The sequence below is a fragment of the Triturus cristatus genome, chromosome 12, assembly GCF_964204655.1.
Source record: "Triturus cristatus chromosome 12, aTriCri1.1, whole genome shotgun sequence".
NCBI lineage: Eukaryota > Metazoa > Chordata > Amphibia > Caudata > Salamandridae > Triturus > Triturus cristatus.
In genome coordinates, this window is record NC_140595.1 from 615,923,494 (window position 1) to 615,937,225 (window position 13,732).

General features: G+C 43.0%; 1 protein-coding gene across 2 annotated transcripts in view; it reads right to left on the reverse strand.

Moving 5' to 3' along the window:
- The window catches only part of SPG7 (SPG7 matrix AAA peptidase subunit, paraplegin), a 359,427-nt gene that overhangs the window by 109,386 nt on the left and 236,309 nt on the right, over nt 1-13,732 (reverse strand). For both annotated transcript variants that reach the window (XM_085639919.1, XM_085639920.1), the window contains exon 12: nt 4,674-4,784. In XM_085639919.1, coding sequence (XP_085496045.1) covers nt 4,674-4,784 — 111 coding nt within the window. The remainder of the gene's footprint in view (nt 1-4,673; nt 4,785-13,732) is intronic.

The window sequence follows — 13,732 nt, forward strand, 5'->3', positions numbered from 1 at the left end:
CTTGTACTCATTGTGCTCAGGTTCCAGGCATGCAATTGAAGAGAAGCTGGATAAGGATGCAGGATCTGTTCCTTGTTCATCGTCAGCAGTGTGGCTGACGAAGGATGGTGATAAGGACTGGACTGCGACAGCAGGAGCAGCTCCGTGAACCAGTCCATTGCCATAGAATAAGGGTTAAAATCTCAGAAGAATATTTGCAAGATTTTTTTATGATTAGACTTGATAGGCTTCGTTTAGTACTGAGGCTACTTGAGAGGTAGAGTGGTATACTAAACTTATAAAAAATGTTTTGTTTACTTTGAAAGCAGAACGTAATTCTTGCCCCATTGAAAGTGTGAATAAAACAAGACTCAGTTTATGATGGTTTGATCAAGAATACTTCACACAAAGAAAGATGATAGAAACGATACAACGTAAATCAGTCAATGATAGGAGTGATATAACAAAACATTAACTCATGGTATGAAAAATAAATATCAATCATCACAGGGTTTGGGAGGGGTAGCACAATGAATGTCTTAGAGGAGGATGCATGCCTTCTTCAGGCACCGATTAACGAGGGGAGAGAGACGTGCTGCTCCCCTCCCATGGTCTCTTCAGGAACTGGAAACCCTATTCCCCTGGGGCGAATAACATTTTCTTTTAATTAGTCGGGGGTGCGCAGTCCCCCTCCCCAAGCCTATTCAGGCCCTGGGGACCCTATTCCCGGGCCAAAACTGTGCAGTGTCCTGGGGAGCCCACACCGGGGACACTATGCTTCCCTGCCCGGGCAGAAGCAAAGAGCACAGGGGCACCACAGTAACGCAAAAAAGTAAAACAAATATAAACCTATCAGACTCATGACTGCATATTAATATTAGTTACAACCATGACTATGCACTAATTTACTGTCCGGCATCCAAAAATGTTTGTATACTGATCTAGTTGTATGTTCGCCATTCTGGTGCAAGATCGACTCTAATCTTAGGCAGTGACTCAGCACTATAAAAGATAAAAATCCTGCAGCTAACTACTTCTGTTAGGGAGCATAGACATTTTTCTTAAATATTCCTGTCTCGTGTTCAATCTGCATAAGTCAGTATCATTACTGGTTAAAAAGACAAACGTTACTTACCTGTAAGAAAAAAGGTAATTACCTATAATGATAGTTCTCCAGTCCTGGTATCTTTCAGAGATAAAAATGCTTGAATCATCTCCGTTGTCGAGTTGGAAGTCCCAGAGTGCCATTTCAATAGCAGCATAGTATTAAATATAGCCCAGAAGTTGTAAACATTATCATTTGAGTAGTCTACTCACATCATCAAAAACTTCAACCAATCACCATCAAGCAGAGTGATGGCCACACTCTGTACAGGCCTCCACTGTTCGGATTCCATAGCTCTAGAACGAAAGACTGTCAGTTTCGGTGAGCCTCTAGCGGAGAAGAGGGTGGATCGCATGTGGATCTATAAAAGATGTCAATACTGGAGAACAACCTCTACCATTCTCTTTAGTATTGGACCTCTTTAAATTCACATGCTTGTTCGGGCTGAACTGTTCCCATTGGGCACAGGGTCAAGACTGATTTGCATTTGGCTGGGTTCAAACTGGAATGGCATGGGGAGTTAAAAAACGATGGATTTAGGCCCAGATCTTTGTACTGGGGTGAACAGATGACATTGTTCTGCATTCTGCATCAATTGCTCTTTTTGCGTGAATCTGAATACCAAGCAGTACAATATGTAAAACACGTTAACAAATAGCGGGTTATCAAGATATGGCTCACCTTACAGAAAACATATGTAATTCTGCATGCCCCACTGCACATCTCTCTGTATGGTCACTTCTAGACAATAGTGCTGAGTAAAGGTATGTCTTCTCTTCCGCAATGCTGCCCTGCATATGTCCAACAACAAGACGGCTAGAGAAAAGTACTGTTAACACTGCAACAATTTCTAGAGAAGTGTGCCGTGATTGTACCTCGTACGGACTGCCACTTTTGTGTGGCCAAAAGTTGAATCCACTGCCAACAACAAGCCAATCCCTGGTTACAGATGGGTTGGTCTTTCTGTGGATTTCCAAATTCAACTTAAAACTGGTATGAGCTTCTGAAACTCTTGGTCCTGTCCAGATAGAACTTCAAACATCTCTTGACATCTAGAGTATGCTTTCTACAAACAGTGAATGTGTTTAGTATTACAGGTTTGTCAAGATGAAAGTCTGTAGGGATTTTGGGTATAATTCCAGGATTAGTTGTTAAAGTAACGGTCATAACAAAATTGGAGAAAAGGCTCTTTACTTGTAAAGGTCTGGATCTCACAAACCCTTGTTGCCAAAGTTAGGTGACAAATATTTCATTCCTGGCTTATAGATTGGCACAAAATGACTTTGAAGCAGCTGCTAAAGGACAGTGTTCAACTGCCACAAGACTTGGGGCTGCCTTACAAGAGGAAAGGTACTGAAACATGAATTTCCAGCTACACAAACCTTCACCAATGAATGAGCTAGACCTGCCTGAGCTACACTTGGTAAACATGGAAGAATTTGATGTGGCATCACTGACACTGGGGGAAGACCATGTTCTCTACACCATAAACAGAATCTTTTCCATTTAGCACAATATGTTTTAAGGAGTCCCACTCGTCGCAGTATTCTCTAGTACAACAACCCAGCTGCCGTCTTCTCTTGGCATGTTCCTTGCAATTTAATAAAATCGGAGCGGAATGGTCCATTTCTATAATACTTTAGCCTCCTCCGAGAAAACCATTGATCTCATGCCTCTGTTGGTTTATACAAAATATTGTCGTCGGCTTGTACAGTATGCACTTGGAACGATGATGCTTTTATTCTTGGGAGAAAGGATTGGAAATGTCGTCCTACTGCTAGAAGCTCCAATACATTTATGTGCAGTCGCTGTTCCTACTAAGACCACTTGCTACTGATTGCCAAGTTTGGAGATGCACTCCCCATTCGTCCATTGAAACATCTGTCATCGTCATGAAATTTGTACGCTCTGAATGGAACTTGAGGCCTACAGCTCTGTTGTGTTTTTGCATTCCCAATACTACTATGTTAACATTGTACTGAGGGGTCCCAGCCTGACGTCAAGGAATATTTCAAGCATGTGAATTGATGAACAATCCAAATCTTGGGAATACTGGTTTCACTCTAAACCACAATTCTCAACCTGATTAATGCTGCAGTAAAGAGCATATCAACAGCTTACACTAATGAGACAACCTAAACTACTGAGGATATTTTGACATGGCTAAATTATGACATTTAGTAGTGAGTGTTATGACTAAAATCATCATTCAATATGATAATTCACTGTATAGCAACATCATATAGTCTGCTCTGGATACCCTCAAGAACTTTCCGAACTAGATGGTAAGTACCCTACCAACTGAATGAACAGTTGGTAATATAACTTTGCAGAATCTGACAATAATATGACTATGTTTAAAGGTAAGTGAAAGAGAGCAGGTAATATGATATACTTCTAGAAAACTAGAATGTGCTAGCACCTGCAGAGGCTGAGATGTTAAACATATTTATAGTGCTTACTGCCTAGGCTCAGGCCCTACAAATAATAAAGGATGTCATGGCCAATGTTTTCACATGGGCAAACTGCCCTATCGGTCTGCAACAATGAACCAATGAAGATCAACGGTTCAACTCCATGGGTTCTAGTTCAAGTGATTTTAGTGCAAAGTTTGTAAACAGACTAGGTCTCCCTGTCTTGCAGAAATGCAAGATGGGGGGGGGGTGTGAGGATAGAAAAGATGTCTGTCCTCTGACCAAGTGACTCTCACAATGTGTGCAAAGCTAAACAACGCAACGAGTTTGAGACCGAGCAGCTGATCTTTGAACAAAATACTCTAAAATGTTCTTTGACCTAACAAGAACCGAGGGTTCCCGCAAAAGTTTAAATATGTTAGTTTAGGTAGCCAAGTTTAGTTCCAACAAGGTTATGGTATGGGGTTCAGTTAATAGTTGGCAAAAGGGATCAGGTAGTAGATGTCCAGCAGAACACACAGTTAAGTGTTAGATGAAATAAGCAGCCAACTAGACTCAAAAGAAATATAAAAGGAAGTCAAAAGCAGGAGTGAGTCAGCGTCCTTAAAGATGACCACCACATTTAGGCCTCCACCACAACTCAAAATATGCCAGTCATGGTCAGGCACGTTAGTTGCACCTAAGGGACCAGGGGCCATCAGTGGACCCCTACAATTGACCAACACCAATTGATAAGGAAACGATGTTCACACATAATACTAGATCTCTGTTATAGGCATTCTTTTTGAATCCATAAATAATTTGAATACATGTGCACTATCACTAAAACACCATTTCAAAACATTTTAAGTGAAAAATATGCACACAAAGATTTTCAAGAACTGAAAAGAACATTTGTATCAACACCAAGCACCACACTATAAATGGTAAAGCATGCCAATGCATGGGCTCTCACATTAGAATTGCAAGAGTAGGTGAGATTGTTATGGGGAGGAGAAAAACACTTGCTTGTACAGTGTAATGGCTACTAGATAGAAGACATATCACTTTGCAGGTTTTTGAATATTTCATACATCACGTTGGCAAATAAAAAAACAATCATACAGCATATCAAAGGACTGAGGTGACTAGAATAGGGCAGTTACCATAAAAGTGATGGATTGTCCAACACTCACCTGCAATGACACGTTCCACAGCATACTCAAAGCTTAAGGTGTCAACAGATTTAAGTCCCTCCCTGGCAGCGTGCAAGGCAGCTTCATTGCAGATGTTGGCAATGTCCGCACCTATGAAGCCAAATCACAGGGTCAGGAACTCCAATCCATGCCAATACATCGAGAAATGGCAAATCACACAAGGACACTTCTGAGAAAGGAGAAATCTTGGTCGAACCCCAACTAAAAGATTACAAGGTGGTTTCTTAAACCTACACAGTGAATGAATACTTGGCAACTCGGCCAAGATTGAGCCCAGGCCCATTCAGAATAGACTAAAGTGACCAGAATTTGATCAATGCTTTTCCCTCCTGAAATCCTGTACACCAAATAGAGGACAATACATCTGATTTTTTGAGTAAAACAATTAAATCAAAATGGCCATAAAATAAGTAAGCAGTCATGGTAGATCCTGAAACTACACATGTATTTAAAAGGGACTGGTAAAGAGTTAGGCTGGATTAGAGTAGGTGTTTTCTGAAAGAAGGAGGGCACCTATATTTGGTATCTGTTTCTACACTACAAGGCTCTCTACACGTTATCCACAGTCTGAGGAAAAATAGGTTAATAGAGCCAGACAGAAATATTTTAGGTACAGCAAGAATGTGAGACATTATGGAAAAAAGAGGTGCAGCTTGACCAAACTGTACACCAATCTTTACCTCTTTAACGTTAGATGCGTCTTTACCTGTATTAGAAGTGATGTGAACTTACATCTAGTAGGCGCGACAGAAAACATACTTACTTGTAATACTAGTTATCACTAACAGGTATATAAAACAAGTTACTTACCTGTACACTGTGGTTCTCCTGTATTGATATCTTTCATAGATTCACTTGGTTGAATCTTCCCCCTCGTCATGGTGGGAGTCCCACGGTAAGAATAATAAAAGCAGTTCCAATACATAAGCATTGGGAATCACACTGAGAACAATAGACCTTGCTAGCCAAATCTCATTGTTTTAATGCATCCAAACTTCCACCTGAGGAGAGACCCTGAAGCACTCATCCCTGCAGAGCCACCATACCTCTGTTTTCAAGCACGAGTGCAAATTAAAGAAAATAAGAAGTATAAGGAGTGGTGCGCCTTAACAGGGAGGAGGGAGAGTCAAATGTGAATCTATGAAAGATATCAATACTGGAGAACCACAGTGTACAGGTAAGTAACTTGCTTTTTCTCCAGTATTGTATCTTTCATAGATTCACATTCTTGAATCAGACTACCAAGTAGTAGCAAAGTAAAAATGGCCGAGGGTAAGGCAAACCATCCCTCCATGGAAGTAAAAAAAGTTATGAGCGATCTCAAAAGCATGAATATACCATAAATATGTGACACTCATTACAGAACATAATCAAGGTATACTTATGCAAAAACTATCAGACACATACCGTATATGATGAAAACCAAAAATGCAGCCAATGGTCTTCCTGCTCTCTCGTGACTAAAGGTGATGGCCGTAGAAACCCAAAGAGCAATATTTGCCTATGATAAAACTTGGCCCTTTCTTGGTGGGGCAAATGAAATTGGGAGTTGATAGGATTTCTTGAAAGTCAAGGTAGAACTCGAGACAATGTCTGACATCTAGAGAGGGTAAGGCCGTCTCTAGTGCAGATGACGGATTTGGAAAAATGTTGGCAACAACAAGTTAGTTTAGGAGGTTCTCACTTTCGGAATGAGCTTAAGATTAGTTCGTAAAATGACTCTCATCCCGAAACTGTAAGTATGGTTCATCAATTGTCAATGTGTGAATCTCACTTACCCTTCTGACAGAATTAAGTGCCAATAAAAATCAACTTTCCATGAAACACATTTCTTTTTTGCTTTATGAATTGGTTCAAAAGAACTTCTCATGAGCTAAGACAAGACTGTGTTGAGTTTTTCAGGGCGAGAAGGGGGAGCAAAATGGTCCCAATCCCTTACTGGCCGTATTATTGAGTGTAGTACGCATGAGGTATTTGTCCTTGACAGTGGGTGACCCCCATCCCACTGGCGATAAGAAAGTTCCAAAAGGTTGTCAGGACAAATTGAAAAAATAATAGTTAAATCACGGAAAAATTCCAAGAGTCGATTGATCATACGCAGTGTTTTATATACAGTTTTTGACGTTAAGACTCCCTCTCAGGGGAGTAGCAAGAGGTGACAGCCAACACATGTTTCGCCCCTTTATATGGCCATCCGGCCTGGGGCTTCCGCAGGGCATTAGTAATTAAGTTTGGGACACAAATCGTCCAAGAAGGTCCCGTTCTCGGTCACGTAATCTCGTAAGTAGTGGCAAAATGCCTCGGAGCAGTCTATCTCAGCAGTCGCCGAGAACTGGACCTTCTTGGACGAGTTGTGTCCCAAACTTAATTACTAACGCCCTGACGAAGCCCCAGGCCGGATGGCCATGTAAAGGGACGAAACACGTGTTGGCTGTCACCTCTGGCTACTCTCCTGAAAGGAGTCTTGACTTCAAAAACTGTATATAAAACACTGCATATGATCAATCGACTCTTGGAATTTTCCGTGATTGAACTATTATGTTTTCAATTTGTCCTGCCGCAGGACGTCTCATGAGGGCTGTCGAGCGTACAACAAAGCTGTTGCCATTCTATATTTTTGCTGAGAAGAGTACCGCAATCGATACCCCTGTGGATATGGTTGGTACCTATTCTGCTGGTAAGGTACACTGTGGAAGAGAGATCCACGGCAGCATCAATAATTTCCAAAGAGGATTTCTCACTCTCTTGAAGAATCTCCTTTGCTTCCTTTATCCTCTGGGAGATATTCCAGTATTGCCGACATGTCAGACCACATCTGACAGTCATAACTCCCCAAATGGCCAGTGGATTAGATACCCCTGATAGATGTTGCCGCCATAGCAGGAAAGCGCTTACCGATGTTATCTAACCTTCTACACTCCTTACACGGAGGGGCAGAGCAAGGAGTAAAAGGATTCTGAGAGCGCCGTAGGGCTGCCTGCATAATGACAGAGTCAGGGTGCAGATGACCAAAGAGACATGTTGGTGAGTTGACTGGTACCTTATACTTTTTGTTCAACTTGGGGACCACAGCTGGCACTGAAGCCGGGTTCTTCATAAGTTTCAAGCCTTCCGGCCATATACTCCACTATGAAGATGGATGGGACTGATCATTGACCCAAACCTTAAAATCATAAAGGAAGCATCCAGTTTGCTTGACAGGGAGAGGCAAATCTAAGAGCTTGGATGCTCTTTCGAGGGCTCATGAAAACCACCAAAATCCGCTGGGCGTGAATCAGCCGGTACTGGTGAAGGCGAAGCAAACAATGGAGCCACATAATCATCCTATTCCAGGGTGATCACTTGCTGATCCAGAAGGAATCTCGCCCTCATCTGGCTGTTGATCCCCATCACTTTCAATAAAGTCACCCTTTATTGTAATGGGAAGCAATGTTCTTTCTTCCTTTTGCTGAGTGCAGAGAGGAGCTTTTGAAAGGGATGCTACCTCCAGAGCCTCTGAACGTACCAGTGTATGTTGCGCCTGGGCTTTCGCCTCGGAAATCTCTTAAAATAATCGTTCCGCATAAGGTGCAAATCGGTGACCAGAGATATATGGACTGTAGCTGTGTTCCCTTGCACACTGTGCTGCTTTTCATAAGGGTCATACTATGGATAATGCTCCTTGAACAGACTGTTTACGCTTGTCCCGAAAAATGAATTCACTTTCTAAGCATCTAGAGGTGTCCTGATCAGCATCTTTCTCATTAGTGTCCTGGCATTTACATTGAGCTGTGCAGGGCTGTAGGCTAGGCCAAATACACCCTCATCACCCGACTCCTGCATTTCTACAAGTCGCACTGGAGGTACAGGGGACACTATATTGAAATTCTGATGTGAGGGTGTTGGAATTCCCTCATCAGAGAGGAAAATAGTCTCCTTTGTGGCCATCGACGGGGCCATCAACAACGTTGGCACTGATGGAAGCCTCGTCAACGGAAGCCTCGTTGATGTCTTAAATGGGACTGAGGACGTCAACGGGGGCACCGTCTATACTTTTGCCGTCAATGACTGTCTCGTGGATGACGAGGTCATCAATAGCTTCGCCTACGACTAGGATGTTGTCATCGTCATTCTAGTCATCAGAGTCGCCAACGCCATTGTCGTTACCGGCATGGAGGGTACTGCATGTGCCAACGTCTTCCTCATCGTTGCTTCAGGCGTCGACGGGATGATTTTCAATGGCCGAATTTTCCTTATTGAACAATCCTTAAAAGTGTCACAGGAACTGATGAGGGGGAAAAGGAGCCTTTCGGTGAAAAGATGTAGGCTCAGCAGGTTCCTTACTCTCAGCTCTCTCAGCACTGGTATTCCTGCAATGAGGATTTTGCCCTCATAGAGTCTTTATCAGATGAAGATGAGCCCTCATTTTTACACTCCTTTGATAAAGAATGTACCCCTTCTTCCCCCTCTGAGTCAGCCTTCTTCTTTTGGAGCTAAAGGAACAACGTGGCCTCACGCTCCTTTAAGGTTTTTGCTGAGAAGGTCTGACAATGTTTGCACTTCTTTAGTTTATGGTGAGGGTACAGACAATAAAGGCATTCTTTGTGGGGATCTTTAGAGAATATCTTTGGTTTCCCACAAAATTAACAAGGCCTGAACAGCATTTTTTAGCCTCTGACATGCTGGTAACAGGGAAATAATCCCAAAGACTGTACCTTAGATGTTGTTTGAAGGTCAAAGATCAGTTTGTGAAGTTGACAGGTCATAAGTTGACAAGAATAACACTGTGACTGAGCAGAGCTCAGGGAGACTCCCTAACACTGTGTCGCATGCCATTCTCTTAGAGAGATTGACAAATATAGGTCTCCAAGGGACAGCCCCATCTTGGATGACATCCTTTCTAAACAATCGTACCTTCCAAGCGTTTTCAGTCAGTGCCTCTTCCAAACCTTTTGCCCTTACCTCTGGGGGCCCCCAGGGGTCAGCTTTAAGTCCAGTACTATTTAACATCTATATCCGCCCACTTGCTGGCCTGATGAAAAGCTGTGGCCTCACTCTATTCTCATATGCAGACGACACGCAAATCATTTTTTCATTGTCGTCTGCTCCGGATCACAACGCGGAGGCCATGGAACTCGTTTGGGTTTGGTTGACACGTGGATGAACAGCAATTCGCTCCAACTCAACAGAGACAAGACCGTGGCATTGGTGCTAGGAAAGATCCCTAGCTATGAGGCCCACTGCACTGGCCTGAAACCTTGGGTGTTCTCCCAGATTCCGCCCCCAAGGTAAAGAACCTTGGGTTTTTGCTGGATGCGAAGCGGTTTATGAAACCGAGGGTGGCGAAGGTGGCTGCTACCCGTTTTGCCGTCCTGAAATGGCTTAGGAAGATCATTTTGGTTCTCCCTTTCCCAGCCCAGAGTACGGTCATCCAGGCACTTATTTTGGCTAGTTTCAACATGATTTTTTGAACCCTTCTTGCCCTGATGAATTTGCCACAAACTTTATTGGCAATGAAACATGTTGGCCGTCATTATTAAGGTATGCAACATGCTGTGGTTTTTAACAGAGTGATAGACTCCTAACCAGAATAAAACAATCATTTGTGAGTCTATACACTTTCACTATTTTTATATTTGTCGTTGTCTGCACAATTTATTTGTTTTTTGTGTTTTTCACATTACACTGTCTTGTGTTTTGTGTTTTCTATTGGACACTGTACACCTTTTTCTTGAGAGAGAGTGACCGATGATGAAATAAACGTGGGCAAGCTGGTGAGAACCAACCAGTAGCTCCTCTGGTGGTGCGCACGTGAGGTACTCTCTCTCTCTCTCTACATATTTTCTCACCTCGTCACCATTGAGGGTCTCTGTAGAGTGTATTTGTTTGTGGACTGACTGCACATTCTCCTTTTCTTACTTTTCTATCTATTTTAATTGTTAAACTTGTAGCATTCTGGATGGGCTGTCTCCAGACATTGTAAATGAGTATCGGAGGTCTGTGATAACGTACACTTCCTCCCACCTAGTCCAGAGTAACAAGGAAGTTTTTTTGCTACATTGTGCCAGTACTTTTTTTGTTGAAACTATTGTTGATTGGAGGGCGTTCTGGCACTTTTTCCCTCTTTAGCTCCCTTTGTGATTGAACTTATTTTGGCTAGGCTGGACTACGGAAATGTCCTTTATCTCGGGGCAGATAAAGGAACTATTAGATGGGTGCAAGCAGTCCAAAACTCAGCAGGTAGACTGGTGTAAGACGTTCGAAGGGTGCCTCGGCATCTTCTCTCTGCAGTGAGCTGCACTGGTTCATGGTGGAGAAGCTAATTAAATTTAAAGACATGTATTATTTGCATAGCATAGGGTCATACAAGAACTAGTAATATCATATGCATCTGCCCGCCCTTTACGATCAAGTGACCTGTCTATGTGCGTGTCACAATGTGTCTTGTGTGTATCAGGGTGCTACCGGATGGGGGTCTGCACCTGCCGTTACCATGCCTCTTGTCTCCCAACAGACGGATTGGAATGGAGCCAGCTTTTCCGCGGCTGTATCAGATGCATCGGATTGGGGACACGAACCCTTTAAAACAACCACGAATCAAGCTCCAGTCACTCCTACTCATGACGTCAGTACTTCTGGGCCAATAAGGAGCGAGGAAGCCGACACCAGAGAGAAGTACGCTTCCGGAGTGAAGAAGACAGAACAACCGAGTGGCGAGAGAATGGGAGACCGAGGAACAACATTGGAGGTAGCTGAGGCGATACCAGGAACCACAGGAGAAGCTGACGAGCTGCAAACGCCAGGAGGCCACCGTATCCACGCTGCGCCCCGCCAGGCTTCAGGAGAAGCGTGGCTCACAAAGATAAGGAGCAAGGTTGCGGGGTGGGTTGGAACACGGGAGAGAAAAGGCCCGTAGACAGGTGTCTTCAATTCACTCTGTCACCCCTCTCCGCTACACCCGCTCCTTCCTTGGGCACGGGCACCCCCACTGTATAGCACAGAGCACGCGAGAGTACCTCACTCCCTTTCCCCATATCGTCGTCCGTCCAGGACACTGACCCACATATTCTCCTCTTTTCATGTACCTGAGGCCTTCGGATCAAGACCCCGACCTGAGCCCGAGACGTCCCGAAGAAGTCAGAGTGCAGCGGACCCAGACAAGATGGATTGTCAAGTGTCCGAACACTGACTTCTCTCAGGAGAAGACGAACATTTAAAATAAAACCCGCTTTACAAAGACCTTGTCACGAGAGCCTTCTGTCCCCACGCCCACAGTGCGCAGTTCCCAGAAACACACAGGCACGCATAGGATGCTGGTGCTTTAGATATCATAGTCCCAAGCTGTGGAATGCCTTACCTGAACCCTTGAGAAGTTGCACCTTGCTGTCCACCTTTCAAAAATAGCTTAAGACCTGGTTATTGTGAGTGTGTGGGGCCTTGCTGGACTCAACCTGCCGCTAAAGTGTTGAGAAACCCCGCGTAGGTAACTGTGCACTACGTAAGAATTAAATAATAACAACAACACACAGCGTATGGTAAGAATTCTGAGGTATGGTTGCTCTGCAAGGGATGAGTGCGTCAGGGTTTCTACTCTGAAGTTTAGATGTATTAAAATAATGTAAATTGACTAGAAATGTCTATTGTTCTAAGTGTGATTCGTAAGGCTTATGTATTAGCACTGCTTTTATTATTGGTACCGTGGGACTCCCATCATGACAACGGGGAAGATTCAAGCAAGTGAATCTATGAAAGATACAATACTGGAGAATCACTGATTTCACGAACACTTAGAATTTCTGTCTACATGCAGGATCACAGAACACTTTTTCTAAGAGAACATCCTCAATTTCAAATATTATTGTATTTAGTTGAAGAAATGCAATTAACTAAATTATTTTTGTCTATTTAAATGTAATCCAAATAAAATGGAAAAACCCTACTTTAGTCAAGATTTGACAGCACTTTATTTGTTTTCCTAAACAGAAAAATTGAAAGAAATGGAGGAAATGGGGACAAATAAGCAGCAGACACTTTAGAGAGGAAACTAAACAGCAAGACGTTTAAGGAGCAAGAAGATCCACAGCTCCATAATGAAATGCAGGGCCGGCTGAAAGCTAGTACACCGTGACAACCAAATATGATCTTCTTCCTTAATCAGCTTCTCATACTATTGAATTCGCCAGAAAGAAAGAACAAAAGATTTTTTTTTTCAACGAACATACGCATGATAGAAAACTAGAATAACTAGTACAGTGCTGGTTAGCAACATTAGAAGTGTTATCCTTGTTGAAAAACACACCTTGCTCCTGTGAATGAGTGAAAGAATCAGGACCTCATGGAAGCCTATTGTGTGTTAACAAAGAATACTAATGTTCCTCTGGTGCACTGCAAGTTATTTTTCTACTTCAGCATTCGATCTTCAACAGAATCACATGTTTGACTACTTCCCTGTTGCTAGGCACTACTGAATGAACCAATATTGCCAATTCTTAAGAAATCTAGTTATAAATAAGTAACTTTTTCTTCTTTCACATTTCATCTTTCATAAATGCATATGCTTGAATACTTCCCTGTAGTCAGACTGACGACAGAGAAATACAAGCATGTCGATCCATGAAAAACTACAATACTGAGAAACTATTGTTGCAGATATGTAATGTTCCTCTTCTCTATTAATAGCAAGCACATCCTTCAACAAACTAAGGAGCAAAAAATCCTCAACAGACTAAGATAAAGAAAAAGGAAAAACAAAATACACAGTGACTGCACCCGCCTGCAAGGGAATGCCTGGGGGGTCCATGGGTCCCCTTTCCCCCCCGCCAGAGGGCTTGCATCTGGGGGCGCACTGACAGTGCGCCACCTTTTAAGTGGAGCATTGTCAGTGCGCCTCCTGATGACTTCTTTGCCTCTGCGACCGCATCTGTAATAAGGTAGGGGTGCAGAGGCAAAGAGATTCCCTCAGACTTTATAAAACAGAGAAAATAGGGTAATAATGTCTCCTATTGACACGTCCAGGGTCAATTAATTCTAAACCAGACTTTATAAAACAGAGAAAATAG